This window comes from Epinephelus moara, chromosome 16 (assembly GCF_006386435.1).
Source record: "Epinephelus moara isolate mb chromosome 16, YSFRI_EMoa_1.0, whole genome shotgun sequence".
Taxonomy (NCBI): Eukaryota; Metazoa; Chordata; class Actinopteri; order Perciformes; family Serranidae; genus Epinephelus; species Epinephelus moara.
The window spans coordinates 32803328-32818057 of NC_065521.1; the positions used below are offsets into that span (position 1 = coordinate 32803328).

Genomic DNA, 14730 nt, shown 5'->3' on the forward strand with positions numbered 1-14730 from the left:
ATACGATGGTTTGTTTTTTTTTCATTTGGGTGAATTGGTCCTTTAATTTCTCTTTGTTTTTGTCTCTATCTCTACAGCTTACAACATCAGAATACGCTGTCAGCTTCACAAGAGGTGATTCGCCTCACCTAATTGTTCATTTCCATGGCAGACATTTTAACCTTTATTTTACTGTTATAGTACTAAAAGCACGGGTGTGACATTAACAATGGCTGCATTCCATTTAGGTGTTACAGGTCCAGGGCCCCAGTGTTGTACTTACTAGAAGCCTTAAAAGGGGAACTACTTTTTTCAAAATTCATAAATGGTATTACTATGATGTAGGACAGCCCAAAAAATATTAGTGATCATGAAAACATCTTTCCGAAATCCAAAAACTACAGTGCTAAAATTTAAATTTTTGATGTCATCAAGCATGTCATCGCGTCATCGAGTTATATTAAAGGTCCAGTGTGTAGGATTTAGGGGGATATACTGGCAGGAAGGGAATATAACGGAATAAGTGTGTTTTCTTTAGTGTATAATCACCTGAAAATAAGAATTGTTATGTTTTTGTTGCCTTAGAATGAGCTTGTTTATATCTACAATGTCTGCCATGTTGCACCACCATGTTCCTACGGCAGCCAAGAATGGACAAACCAAACACTGGCTCTGGATAAGGCTATTCATGTTTTCTCATTTCCAAGGTCGTGTAAGACAGGTTTGTCTCTCATGCCTTACCCATAAACTTACTAGTTACTGAATTAACTTTCAAAGGGCTGCGGGTTAAGTGAGAGCATGGGGACAGCTTCTCCGTGTAACTCAATCCACTTTAATGTTCATCCAAGAACGTAGGACAACTGAACATCGACAACAATAGTGGCCTCTCACATCTTATATATATCACTCCGCCAAAATTAATCATAACTCCCATTACCTGAACGTAAGGTGCATGACATTAAATAGTTCCAAATATAATGTAAAGAGCAAAATAAGATATGTAAACAATATATGAATGTGCCTCCTGAACAATGAACACTGAAGGAATCATAAGTGGGAGAAGCTGGTTGCAATCTGCCGTCCTCACCACACGATGCCACTAAATCCTCCTAAAGCTCACACACTGCTCCTTTAAAAGGAATGGAACCATCATTGATGATATTACATACCACTGTGTGTCTCCTAGTATGACAAGTCAAAATGTCTGCCATGATAGAAGTCTGTATTCCTCACACACTCATGCACATATCTGTATGATCAGGTCTGCCTGAGCCACAGAAACACCCCTCACACCTTCCTCTGCTCTGACTCCACAGATTTGCCCTCCTTCTCTCTCCTCCCTTCATGGTCTGCTGGCTGTAGCCTGCGTCTGTCCCATCCTGGCCTCCACCCTCTTACCTCCTCTGCCACCCCCGCCCTACACACACACACACACACACACACACACACACACACATGCTCACACAACCTCCTGAGCCCTCTGCGTCTCTGCTCCAGGTCTAGAGGAATGTTGAGTGTCTCTATAGCCCCCTCCCTGGAGATTAGGCTTCACCATGCCCCCCTCACTTCATTCCATTCCAAAGTATGCCCCCTAAGAGCTGCCGCATTTTTATCTGAGCCCGGTGATTGTGACAGATTGGCCAAATGACACACATACACAAACACACATTTCGTGGACACACGCCGAGGCACAAACAGAGGGGAGGCTGGTCCGCCCGGGGAGGGACCAGACAGCGCCAGGCTGCGGCTATAAAACCCTCCCAGGATGAGGCCAGTGTCCTGCCCTGAGCTGGACAGTACCTCCTTCCTCTGTGCCAGGACGCCGTCAGGACAGGCAGCAGACGAGCCTCCAACATGAACGACATCTACAAGGCAGCGGTACGTCCTCTCACAACTCATACAGCAGAAAGTGTGCAGTTGGCTTCCTCTGATGGAGGGATTTTAGTTTGTTGGATGCTCACCAAAAATTCTGTGTGAACTAAATCTGGTATGAGGGTGATATTGTTTTGGATCACAAACCATAATCCCTAACATTTATTATTAGTTTGTGACATACGATCAGAGATTTAGAATATACTTTTAAACTGTCTTGTTTAAGTGGCCGTCATATGGAACGTTCTGGCTCTTGTGTATTTGTTGTGTGAAAAAGTCCCACATCAGTTTGTTCATCTGACATCTGACATTACTTGGATGGTTGACAAATCCCTGTTGATGCGGCTTACGCAGCACATCGCCAACATCACCAGCTGATGTCAAAAGAGCCTTGACACCATATACGTCTCTAGATGCTCTCCTACTTCAGCCCAATCAGAGCTGATAGGAGCCACTCAGGAGGTCACTGACAGGACAGCTCCCTGGTCCGCATTGTGCTGCTTCATTCATGACTTCAAATGGAACTGTCCCACTTCACATGGCTAATTTTGGCCAGTTGACGCTTTTGCGTCCGTGGTTCTCTGGTGCCAGAGGAGGGCTTCAGGTTTAGATAAACCCCCCACGGCTGAATTCCAGCATTATCTGTGAGCCCGAAAGCTGTGTGCCTGTGGCTGTCTGTCCCCCTCCGGCCTGGATGGTCAGCCGGCTGTCCTGTCCACTCACACCCCAAGTGAGCGGTGCAGCTGAGACAGTAAAAACACACACGCAGGAATGTGCATTACATGTGTTTGTTTAGGTGGATTTTTTCATATATCATCACCAGATGAGTGTAAGTGTGTGTGTGTATGAATGCATGTGTGTGTGTTTAATTTATAGTGGACGACAGACAATAACTCTTACATAAGCAGCTGTCTCCCTCTCTCATTCGTGGTAGCTTTTCCAGGATTACTGTTCCATTGTTGGGCTAGATCCACAGCTATGCTAATTTAAAGCACTGTGTATTGTGTCCTTTATCTGTGGTTCCTGATCCTGTCTGTTTATTTTTAACTCCTCCTCTTACTGGCTCTCGCGTACGACATATAGGTTCTGTGTTTCGTCAAGGATGACCCAGTGTCTGGAAGTATCTGTTGACTGAAATGTTATCAAATTAGATGGGATATTCTAGCTCATAGGCTGGTATCTGAAAGATATATTAACCCATTTCTATAAGTGAAACACTTCATATGGCTTATCTGAGCATTGGTATGAAATGCATAATGATTTAAGAGTAACAAAGAAATTTAATCAGACAGTACAGAATATACTAATTACCCAAATTGGTGCATACAATCAGGTAACCAAAGCATTTCAACTTTCTACTTATTGCAGGTTGAGCAGCTGACAGACGAACAGAAAAATGGTGCGTAAATTACAAACTCTTTCACACTGTACACATCTCATTATGTACGCATCAAAAAGTCATCAAAAACGTTTTCACATCAAATATGAATTAAAGGTCCAGTGTGTAGGATTTAGTGGCATCTAGTGGTGAGGTTGCAGAACTGAAATTTCTCCCCTGTGCCAAGCATGTAGGAGAACAAAAATGCGAATGTCCCTATCTAGAGCCAGTGTTTCATTTGTCCATTCTGGGCTACTGTAGAAACAACATGGTGGACTTCATGGAAGAGAACCCACTCTGTATGTAGATAAAAATGGCTCATTTGAAAGTAGTGAAAACACAATTCTTATTGTCAGGTGATTATAATCCAATGAAAACATAGTTATGGATATTACATACAGTTTCTGCCCCTAAATCTGACACACTGGAGCATTAATCATGTCATCATCTGCACATTATGCGTAATGTTTAAAGTGTGATGCACTATTCACTCGTTGTTTCCCTGTTTGCTCCTGTGGCGCTACAGAGTTCAAGGCCGCCTTTGACATCTTTGTACAAGATGCAGAGGATGGCTGCATCAGCACCAAGGAGCTGGGGAAGGTGATGAGGATGCTGGGCCAGAACCCCACACCAGAGGAGCTGCAGGAGATGATTGACGAGGTGGATGAAGACGGTAAATCAAAGCGCTGCTGCGCTACAGTACAAGACACTAAGTGATCGGTTCATTGTCGTCGACCTCTTCCTCTTGCACAGCAGCTGGCAGATCCATCATTGCCCAGTCGTGTGGTGCAGTTCAAAGCCTCTGAACTTAATGTCAAATGATAGTCAAGGGGTCTTACGTTCAGCGAGATGTGTCAGGGTGAATTAAAAGGAAGTGCGTATGAGATGATGTGCAAGTCATCTTGAATTTTCCATGTGATATCATGATGAAACATAAAAAGTAGCGTCTTGCATTTGCTTGATAAAGCTTCAATGTATATGTCATGTTGTCAAATAGCATGACTAAGGCCACATAAAGAGACGTTTAAAGGCCCAATCTGTATTTTTTGCCCATATGAATTACAGATATCTTTGGGATTAGAAAGAAAATTACAACTCTGTATAAATAAGTCAAAAGTATTTGTAACTTAGACCATATTAAAAGACCTTTGAATCAATGTATGGGTCATTGCAGGTTCCAATGCTGTGGTTTGATACATTATACTTATACATTGGGCCTTTACGCAGAACATTAGAGTTCTGGTGGTTAGATAATATAAAAGTCTATCCAGTGTGGACTGAACGGATGTGATGAAGTACATTGTGTCTGCAGGGAGTGGGACGGTGGACTTTGACGAGTTCCTGGTCATGATGGTGAGATGCATGAAGGACGACAGCAAAGGGAAATCAGAGGAAGAACTGGCAGAGCTGTTTCGCATGTTTGACAAGTGAGTTTCATGTTCAAACCCCCTTTCTGGTTGGTTTCCTTGAATTAGAAGAATTAGGTTCACAGGCACTTTCTTCTAACAGAACAGATCATGTAACTTAATGGCAGACTAGACAAAATATCTACGACAAAACGGTGCTATCATCTGAAAATCACCAGACTAGTAATAAAATTGCTCTTCCAGCAAAGTATGCTCCCCGTGTGCAATTATGTGTACTGACAAAATGCCAAGTAGCTCTGCAGAGTACAGCATGTAGTTTGCTCCATAATCCTTTTTGACAGCACAGAATATTTCAAACACCCACTCCATGTAAGCCAGACACCTCGTCTGAGCATCAAAGAACAAACTTCTTTTTTTTCCCCTCCTCTCGCTCTCGCTCTCACAATGATGGTTCCCCAAACACTTAAATGCAAGATATGATCAGTCACATGTCACACACAAACACACCACCTCCTCCGCTGCCATCTGTGAAGCTCAACTTACGTTTTTATTATGTGCATTGATGTGTTTCACTCCTTTGATTGTGCAGGAACGCAGATGGTTACATTGACCTGGATGAGCTGAAAATGATGCTGGAATCTACAGGAGAGGTGATTACCGAGGACGACATCGAGGAGCTGATGAAAGACGGGGACAAGAACAACGACGGCAAAATTGACTATGATGGTGAGAGGTTTGAAATGTGTGAAAGTGAGAGTGAAATGAATATGTAGAGCAAATTCTCTGATCTGTCACTCCACCAAAATCCACACCAACCAAGACATTTGCTTGATAAAGGCGTCTTGTTGTGGGCTCAGAAGCTGACTATGTCTTCCTTAACTCTACAGAGTTCTTGGAGTTCATGAAAGGAGTGGAGTAATCCCGAACAAGAGAAGATCCAGAGTGTTATTTTTGTATTTCTCTGTGACTCCACGGTCATCTGCGAAAAAAACGGAAGCCGATTCGGATGATAGAAACAATGGAACGACTTTGCAAGATTCAGTCGAATACTGTAGCTGAATGTTTCTGTATTTTTCTACCATCTCTTGCATCGTTGTAAATACAGTTTGTAACTACTTTTTGGTGCCCATGTATACAGAATTTGTGTAAATGTATCCAAATTACTTATATTTTCTACACAGGCCACACAGCGGACAAGTTTGGCTGCGCGAAATATCAAGTTTGTGTTTATTTCCGACTAAATCTTATCTCTGAAGTGACACAGCCAGTTTACAGATCTTCTTACTGAGAGGCTGATATTGTTTAGCTGGGCAGAAAATGTATGTGTGCACAAAGCAGAACATATTCATGAGTCAACATAGTTTTACACCAGGCTCTGGTAGACTTATCACACTGTCAGAGCCATGTACTGGATCCAGTTTGTATACTGTATATGTTCTGGTGTGCATGCAGTGTACATTTCTGTATGTTTAAGATACCCTCAGGACTTTTAATCCTCCTCTCATGCCGCTGAAACACCGGCACATTTCTACGTGAGAAGTCTGTTTGGAATGTGCACTCATGTAATAAACAAGATGCATTTGTCAGAGCAGTCTTTCTGTCCATTTTCTTTACTTATTTCAGTGTCTCATAATATTCACTTTAAGAACAGAGTTGAGACTCTTCAGAAGAGTTTGGTCTTTGGCCTCAGGTCAGTGCTTTTCAGCTATTGTTACCAAGGAGCAAACAACATTTATTTTACTGTCTCATTCCTGATTTGCCTTGCTGGTCTTTGTGTTTTATAGGCTGGTCACATGCGTGCCTCTGTGCCCTGCCCTGCTGTTCACACAGCAAATAAACAAGCAAAGGAAGCCCGAAATATCACTGATGCGACCTCAAAACAAGATACTTCTGTGTGAAACGGTGCTGTCTACCGTAAATTTTGATTTATCTGTGCGATTTGTATTCTGTAGTGGCTCTTGTCTGCGGCATGTGAACTATTCACATGGTTGCTGTGTAAGTGTCTAGTTACACGGTCTATTGAGACAGGAGCTATTTATGTCTAATCATGTTAGTGCCCATGTTAGGGGATCTGGATTGACCGACACCAGTTGACAATCAGATGCCTTTGTCCTTATTAAGAATGCTATTTAACTACAAAGAGATAACAGTGCTATTGTTAAAGCAGCTTTCATTTTGACACGAGTGTTCGCGCACGAAAGTATCAGGACGGTTAGAGCAGAAAGGGTCATTTAATACTTAAACAATAAGAACCATTTTAGTATTTCATTCTGAGAGGAATGAATAGATAAATAAATTATTTAATAAATAAAGAAGTTATATGAAATTAAACAAATAATGAAAAAATAAATAATGAAAATAATTAGATAAAAAATATAAATAAATACAAATATAAAATAAACAAAACTAAATACATTGAATAAATAAATTGTATCAAATAAATTAAATAATGAAAATAATAAAATGAATAAACAAGTTATATAAAATAAAACAAATAATTAAAATAATAAATAAGTTATATAAAATAAAACAAATAATTAAAATAATAAATAAACAAGTAAATAAATAAGTTAAATAAAATAAATCATGAAAATAATTAAATAAAAAATATAAATAAATACAAATATAAAATAAACAATAAAACCAAATACATTTAATAAATACGTTGTATCAAATAAACTAAATGAAAATAATAAAATGAATAAACAAGTTATATAAAATAAAACAAATAATTAAAATAATAAATAAACAAGTAAATAAATAAGTTAAATAAAATAAATCATGAAAATAATTAAATAAAAAATATAAATAAATACAAATATAAAATAAACAATAAAACTAAATACATTTAATAAATAAGTTGTATCAAATAAACTAAATAATGAAAATAATAAAATAAATACGTTATATAAAATAAAACAATTAAAACAATAAATAAACAAGTAAATAAATAAATAAGTAATATAAAATAAACTACATAATGAACAATAAAATTAAATACATTCAATAAATAAATTGTATCAAATAAACTAAATAATGAAAATAATAAAATAAATAAATAAGTTATATAAATAAAACAAATAATTAAAACAATAAATAAATAAGTAAATAAATAAGTTATATAAAATAAATAATGAAAGTAATAAAATAAAATATAAACAAACACATATATAAAATTTATAATAAAATGAAATATATTTAATAAATAAATTTATATCAAATAAACTAAATAATGAAAATAATAAAATAAATAAATAAGTTATATAAAATGAAATAAATAATGAAAGTAAAAAAAATAAAATATAAACAAATACATATATAAAATTGATAATAAAATTAAATACATTTAATACATTTAACTAAATTATAAAAAAATAAATATTTTTTTCCATGTGATTTAGGTGCCACATACAGTGGAGTTCCTCAACAAAACAATATAAAAACCTAAACATCACATCCTTATTTTTTACAGTTGTATAAAACATCCTTCCTGGGTGAACAGGCTGCCGTTGTAGCAGCAGAGGAGTCGTGCAGTAAGCACTGTGGCCACTTGATGTCAGCAGGAAAACACAGTCTTATCTGTTTATTTGGCTCAGTTACAGGAACCAGAAGATGAGGAGATTTAGTAGCACAGCTCCACTCTCTCCAAAGACAGATTATAGTCACTCACCGGTCAAGCTGAAAAAGAGTTGATGCTTTTGAGTATAAATGATATTCTAAGTGGTTAAAATAAAGTGGTTAAAATAAAAAAATATCATTCTTTAAAAGCATCCACTGTTTTGAAATTGTGGAACTGATCTTTTCTTTAGTTTTGTTTTTGTGAAATGGAATGGACTGTGTTTTGTGAGAGCGAGTGACGTCAGTGGCCTGACTGATGACAGCGTCCAAAGGCCTCCCCACCTCCCTCCATCTCTCTCTATGTCCCTGAGGGTCCTGTTAGCTCCATCCAGTCCTCATGGTCTGTGTTACTGATGGGATTTTAAACCCCAATCAGCAGCGAAGCACAGCTGCTCTGCCAGACCAATCTCAGCAGTCGGACAAATACAACACACTAGTTATCACCAGTCCAGCTGCTCCAACCAAAAAACACAGCATTAAGCCCGGGTGATAATATGAGGTGAAAAGATGTCATGATACAATTTGACATGCTGGTTTTTTTATCGCACAGATTAGACTGCTCTGCTGCCTGAGTTCTTTATAAGCTGCTGTCTGCAGCAGTGTGGAACAGGATGAGTAGTGCTCTCCCTGCCATCAATGGGAGGCTGGGCAGCAGCAGAGCAGTGTGTGAATGAATCTGGGGTGTGGCGCACTAGCAGCAAGTTGGGTGGAGAAGTGACGCAGTTACGTAAGACAGGCCTGATGACTCATGCCTGCTGTTATTAACACACACTGCGGTTTTGAACTACCTTTGGTAATGTGGATTTCAGGGACACATAAGCCACCATAAGACCCATTTCCTGATTGTGTGTAAGACTCACACCCCTGTAACACTGACCTCTGAGAGTGGCTGAGATAGAGGGGATTTGCATAGGTAATAGTAAGCTATCGATATTATGTAACTGGCTTCATTCAGTTTTATTCTACCAGTGTGTGTGTGTGTGCTGAGGAAAACTGGTTCTTCCATTGGCTAAGAGTGAGTCAGGCGGATGTGGAGCTGTATATAGTGCACACACACACATGCACACTGCTCCACTGTTTGACTGATGTATAAATCTCCCATTAGATCACACAAGAGTCATGATCCACTGTGAAATTGTCCTAAAACCGTGTTACCAAGCTACGCCAACAATGTGATGTTTTCGTAACCTTTTCCCCAGCTCAGTATGATTTATAGATGTAAAAAATCCCCGGAAGAGCGAGGAATACCCCGGACATGGTTCAGACTTTGGAAGGCGTTAACTACTCATACAATCTTTCTGCAGCCCACGCATGCAGACCTCGTTTGAAGCCAGCAGGCTTTTGGGTTTAGAGGATTCCTGTTTTTCTTGCTTCTTCACATCACATGGTCTTGGAGGCTGTCCAGTGTTGAATATCACAGTTTAAACTCCATTCGCCACCATTCACAACGACATAAAACACATGAATGTATGCTCCCAAAATCTCTAGATTCATTGTTGGCTGTTATTCTTTTTTAGGTCATGTATACTGATTTCTTATGTTTGGTGTTCTGGCTCTGAGGGGTGAAAGGATGATTTTCTGCTGCTGTCTCGGAGCAACCTCCCCCCTCTTAAAAAACAAAAAGCAACCATGGCGTTATCATAAATAATCTGATCCTGAATAGATACAGAAAGTCAGATGATTGCCTGTTTTTTTGGAGAGCAGTCGGTAGGTTGTTTTTGTTGCCATAAATACACAATGAGGAAGTGGAACGCTTTAGACAAAGAGAGAGTGGAAGGACTGCAAATCAAACTTGAACAGACAGAATATTGTATCATGATGCTCCATCCCACTTCTGCTGCTGAGAACACTGAAGTACTGTTTCTGGACTGCCCGCACATAATGGCCCATAGAATAGCAAGACTACAAGACACAGAATTCTCAAATTCCGCAATAACTATTCATTGAATCAGATGAATAACGGCGATTGTTTTGTTTTAATGCACCACTGGAGGGTTTATCTATTTTTACCACTTTCAAAAAGGAAACTTGCATGTGTAATGGTGGAACAAGTATTTAGATCATATTGTTAGTAAAGCAATACAACAGCTTTAAAATACTCCACTACAAGTAAAAATTCTGCATTAATGTTAAAAGTGCTCCTTAACCAAAACTGTGTTAAATTATCTGATATTATTAGAGAATTATTATGAACGGATTTTATTTATTTATTTAACCTTTATTTAACCAGGACGTCCCATTGAGATCGAAAGCAGCCAATCAGAACACATTTAAAATGCAACAAATACAACATATGAAACAAAAATCCACAATAAAACAACAACAATTCAAACACAGTGGCCTCTCAAGGAAAACAAGCACATGTCTCTGTCACCACATTCTCTATGATGCCCTTAAATTCATCAATGGATAAGTGTTTATAATAATAATAGAATTTTAGATCTTTGTGAAAATTGTTCCATATCCAAGGTGCACAGTAGGGGAACGCAGATTTCCCCAGATCTGTAAAAACCCGGGTACATTAATAAGCTTAAGATAAACACATATCATCAAACATTTCAGGAACCATAACTGAAATGTGTGTGTGTAAACGATGAAAACTTGGGTAAAAGTAGAATTCTCCCTTTGCCGAGAATGAGAAAGGTCTTGGAATAATATGTGTGAAAGGACAGTAGGGATAAAAATATAATCAGTCACTCAGACAATATATTTGATTGTCAATGAGATGACCTGTTTTGTTTGTTGTGTGTATTTAGCTATCGTCTATGACTGTATGTGTGTCGACCCCGTAGCCAGTGTTTATGCCGGTGCTAATGAGGATCCTAATAAAGAAAGCTAATGACCCCCGGGGAGTCATCTCTGTGTGGTCTGATTTACCTGTCTGTGTGCTCTCTCTTTGCAGACATGTGATCGTCAGGACAACTGGGAACACCTGATGGTGTTCCAGGTTATTTAAGTCTGTGTGCAGCTGGTCGCTCGGTCTCTGGCTGACCTTCCACTTTGCTTCTGCGTCCCTCTGCCCTTCTTTGGTTTGCTAATGTAGCTTTAGTTCTTTACTTTGCACACATTTTCCCCTCATGAAAACACACGATCAGCCTAATTTGGTTTAATTTGATTAAATCTTTTGTTCAACTTTGCGAAGGTGTGTCTCCATTTTGTTGCAGCCCTTTGAGTCAGATCATAACCAAACAAACATGTAAGCAGCATTTTGATGTCGTAGCTGATGAAAGTACTGTTGAACATCTTACAAACTGATAAAATACTTTTTCAGTTGATATGGCGAACGCAGCAAAGTTGCCTACCAACCAGGTATAGAACAATATTAGCATTCAACAGGATTCATGTTCAGCTCCGTTTTTGGTCTCTACTATCTCCTGAGATGCAAAAGCGAAAGTTCAGTCAGGAAGCCAACGCTTTTCATGCTCAGGCTGTAAGTTTCCTTTCTCACCCTGCCGTTCACTCCTTGCATGCATGTTCATTCATTATCTCTAGCTGTCATTTTCTGGGTAGGTCAGTTGAGTCATCAGCTATTTTAAGCTGATTCACAATCAACCAGTAGCACAGCGACACCCTCTTTGTCAGCCTATCATCTTCCTGTTCCTCATTTTGTAGTAGTAGTGACAGTTGTTGCTTTACCTGATAAAGGTCGGTGGGCCGAGGCCATGCATCTGCTTCATCTTTAGAAAATAAAGATCCCCATTGAAGGAGGACGTGTTTTTTTACACCATGTGAAATTACTTTTCCTCACCTATTTCTTTCTGTCATTTCGTCATGTCTCTCTCGTTTGTGTATCCCGCTGACTTGACTCACATTGCTCATCAGAATGCACAGATTTGATTGGCTGAGTGGCATCATGTGACATTTAAATGCAGGGGTGTCCAAACTTTTTCGTCTTCCAGTGAAAAAGTTTTTCCACCACTCCTTAATCGCTGTCGACTTTTCGCTTCTTTGCTGTGGCCATGTCTGCTGCCTAGCCAGAAATGTCTGTCTCTATGGAGCTCCATATGTCTCTATATAACCATACGTTTGTATGTTTGTTTGTTTGTTTGTTTGTTTGTTTGTTTGTTTGCAGCATTTTTGTGCATGTCAGTTAACTGTATGGTAGCGCTGCCATCATGAAGTGAATGGAAAAAATGCAAAGTAAACTTGCTTGGTCAATCAATATCGTGTAGCGGGCCACATATAGTATATTTTGAAAGACATGCTGCGGGCTGTTTAAAGCTGGTCCATGGGCCACAATTGGCCCCTGGGCCGGACTTTGGACATGCTTGATTTAGTCCTGGTCCACTCAACCAGTGCTAAGGATGCTGTGCTGGTTAATAAAGAAGAAATGCTCAGTCAAATCTGAATTATTCTGAATAATTTATTGATTATAGGTCTGGGGACAGTGTCTGGGTCTGGTCCCAGGAGAAGAGGGATTTTAGATTAACAAGGGGCACTCGTTTTGGTCATTTTGCCAACAAGGGGGATGGTGTACCCCCTCAAATCATATTCTGGTTTTATCTTCAATAATGTTTATTGCACGTAAAAGGACAGAGGACTTCATTAAACGTACTTTGCTGCACTTCACTACAGTATAAAACTGTATGTCTAGCTGGAGAAACAGGAGATATCTTCAGAGTTTTTTCTCTCCAGCAGACTTGTTGACTGTTAATTTGTTTGTTTTAAATGACAGACTCTTGGAGATTCCTCTCCTCTGCGCTATGACATCATTATTTTGGTCACTGATGTTGCAGAAGCACAGACGTGCTCTTTGGCCTGCTCCGCAATTACTGTACTGTAAGCAACATATGGCCTTGTGTGAATGGCATACCAGACAGCGAGACAGCTCCCAGCATGGCCTCCTCTGTAGTTCCCAAGCGAGAACACATGACAGACAGATGACCTTTACTTCGTGCTGGGTCTAGTGAGACACGAGGAATGTCCCCTTTCATTCACTTTGCCACAGATTAAACTGCAAACAAACATCACCTTGTTCTTGTGCTTGGTGAGCGCGGGCTACTGTACATCACCGTATGGTGAAGTTGGCCATGAAATGAGAGACTTCTGGTATTAACAGATGGCTGCCTCGCTCTGTCACTAGTATTCCATGTGGCTGTGCTTTACACATGACCCAGTATCCTGCTTGCCAAAACTCACACTTTTCTTCCTCATCGGAGGACATACATGTCTCTCAGGGAAGATTTATGTCTCACAGTTAGGAGGGTTGTGAGGGAGCTGTGGAAAGATAATATATCAGTAGTGAGTTCCTGGAGAGATAAGATACTTCCTGTTAGATAGCTGGAAAGCCTTGTGTGACTTGATGAATGTCATAACAGCAGACATCTGAATCATCTCTGGTGACAGCATTGCAAATAAGATCATTTAAGCATACGATTTGAAGTATTTTGCTGTAATTCGTTGTGACAATGTTGTTGAAGTTTACAGTAATGCGACAAACCGCACAGTTGAGCCTTACTCAGCTTCTAAATGTGTCCTTCCTCTCTGCGTCTGTGAGAGCCTGTCTAACTTTGGATCTATGCTGATTCCATTACAAATATGGGGAAGTAGGAAGCATTGCAAATAGCTTCGATGTGATTCAGAAGTTCAGAGAATCAAATGGCAATCCCCCGCGAACAGGAGATGAAATCACTGGCATTATGAAACATGCCATTCCAACACAGTTGTAGCCCACATAGCTTCATGACAGCCAAGGCTAAAGGGAATTTCCATGTTTCAATGCTACCATTAACTCACCGACTCAGAAGAATTTAAAATTTAAAATGTATGTCGTCATTGCTGGTAACAAGCGCAGACTGTATTCCTGTAATATGGCCAGTGGTGCTCCAAAGGGAGGGCATGGCCACCCAGACACATTTGCTGGAGCCCCTGCTGGCAAAAAATAATTGAAGGCATTTCTGTCTTTAAAAGGCGGTGGTGCATGCATTTGCATAAGCTAGCATGAAGGTGGTATCTTGTGAAACTAGATGATCTAAACCATCCATTGGTACCAACCATGTTGGCATAGCTTGACAGGAAGGGGCCTAAATAAAACAAATTTAGGCTAGCTTTTAGCAAGGGAACAATGAGCATAGCCAGTTTCAAAGGCATTCCTTGAACTCTCACCTCATGATATCTGAATGAAAATGGGTTTGATAGGTACCCACAAGTCTTCCCTAAACTTGAGTAGGCTTGTTCCCAGTGAATGTTTTGTTCCTGATATCAATGTACTACTTCAAATTAATGCTTTGTATTTCAGTCATTCATGGATGTTGCAACCACAACAGTTAACACAAAACTGTGTTAACAGCCAATCCCTGTAAATTCTGTGCCACCACCACAGTGTTGTCAAAAATTTGACAACTGAAAATGGGTAAAATCTCATTTCATGGTAGAGCTGCACACAGTGGGCTCTAGTTTCCCGGCGCAGCGCAGGTGGCGCAGGGTGGCGAACCCCGCGCCAGAAGTTTCGAGCAGCACAACCCGAGGCGCGCTCAGTTTGGAAGTTTGGCAGACCGAGGTGCGCTGAGATGGGTG

At 39.8% G+C, this 14730-nt stretch overlaps 1 protein-coding gene across 1 annotated transcript; it reads left to right on the forward strand.

Moving 5' to 3' along the window:
- Positions 1-1358: 1358 nt before the first annotated feature.
- tnnc1a (troponin C type 1a (slow)) lies at positions 1359-6182 on the forward strand. Its single transcript, XM_050064373.1, has 6 exons — positions 1359-1857; positions 3220-3250; positions 3756-3902; positions 4542-4656; positions 5186-5322; positions 5484-6182. Exons 1-6 carry the CDS (start codon positions 1834-1836, stop codon positions 5513-5515), a joined length of 486 nt encoding a protein of 161 aa, XP_049920330.1. The 5' UTR covers positions 1359-1833; the 3' UTR covers positions 5516-6182.
- Positions 6183-14730: the final 8548 nt, after the last annotated feature.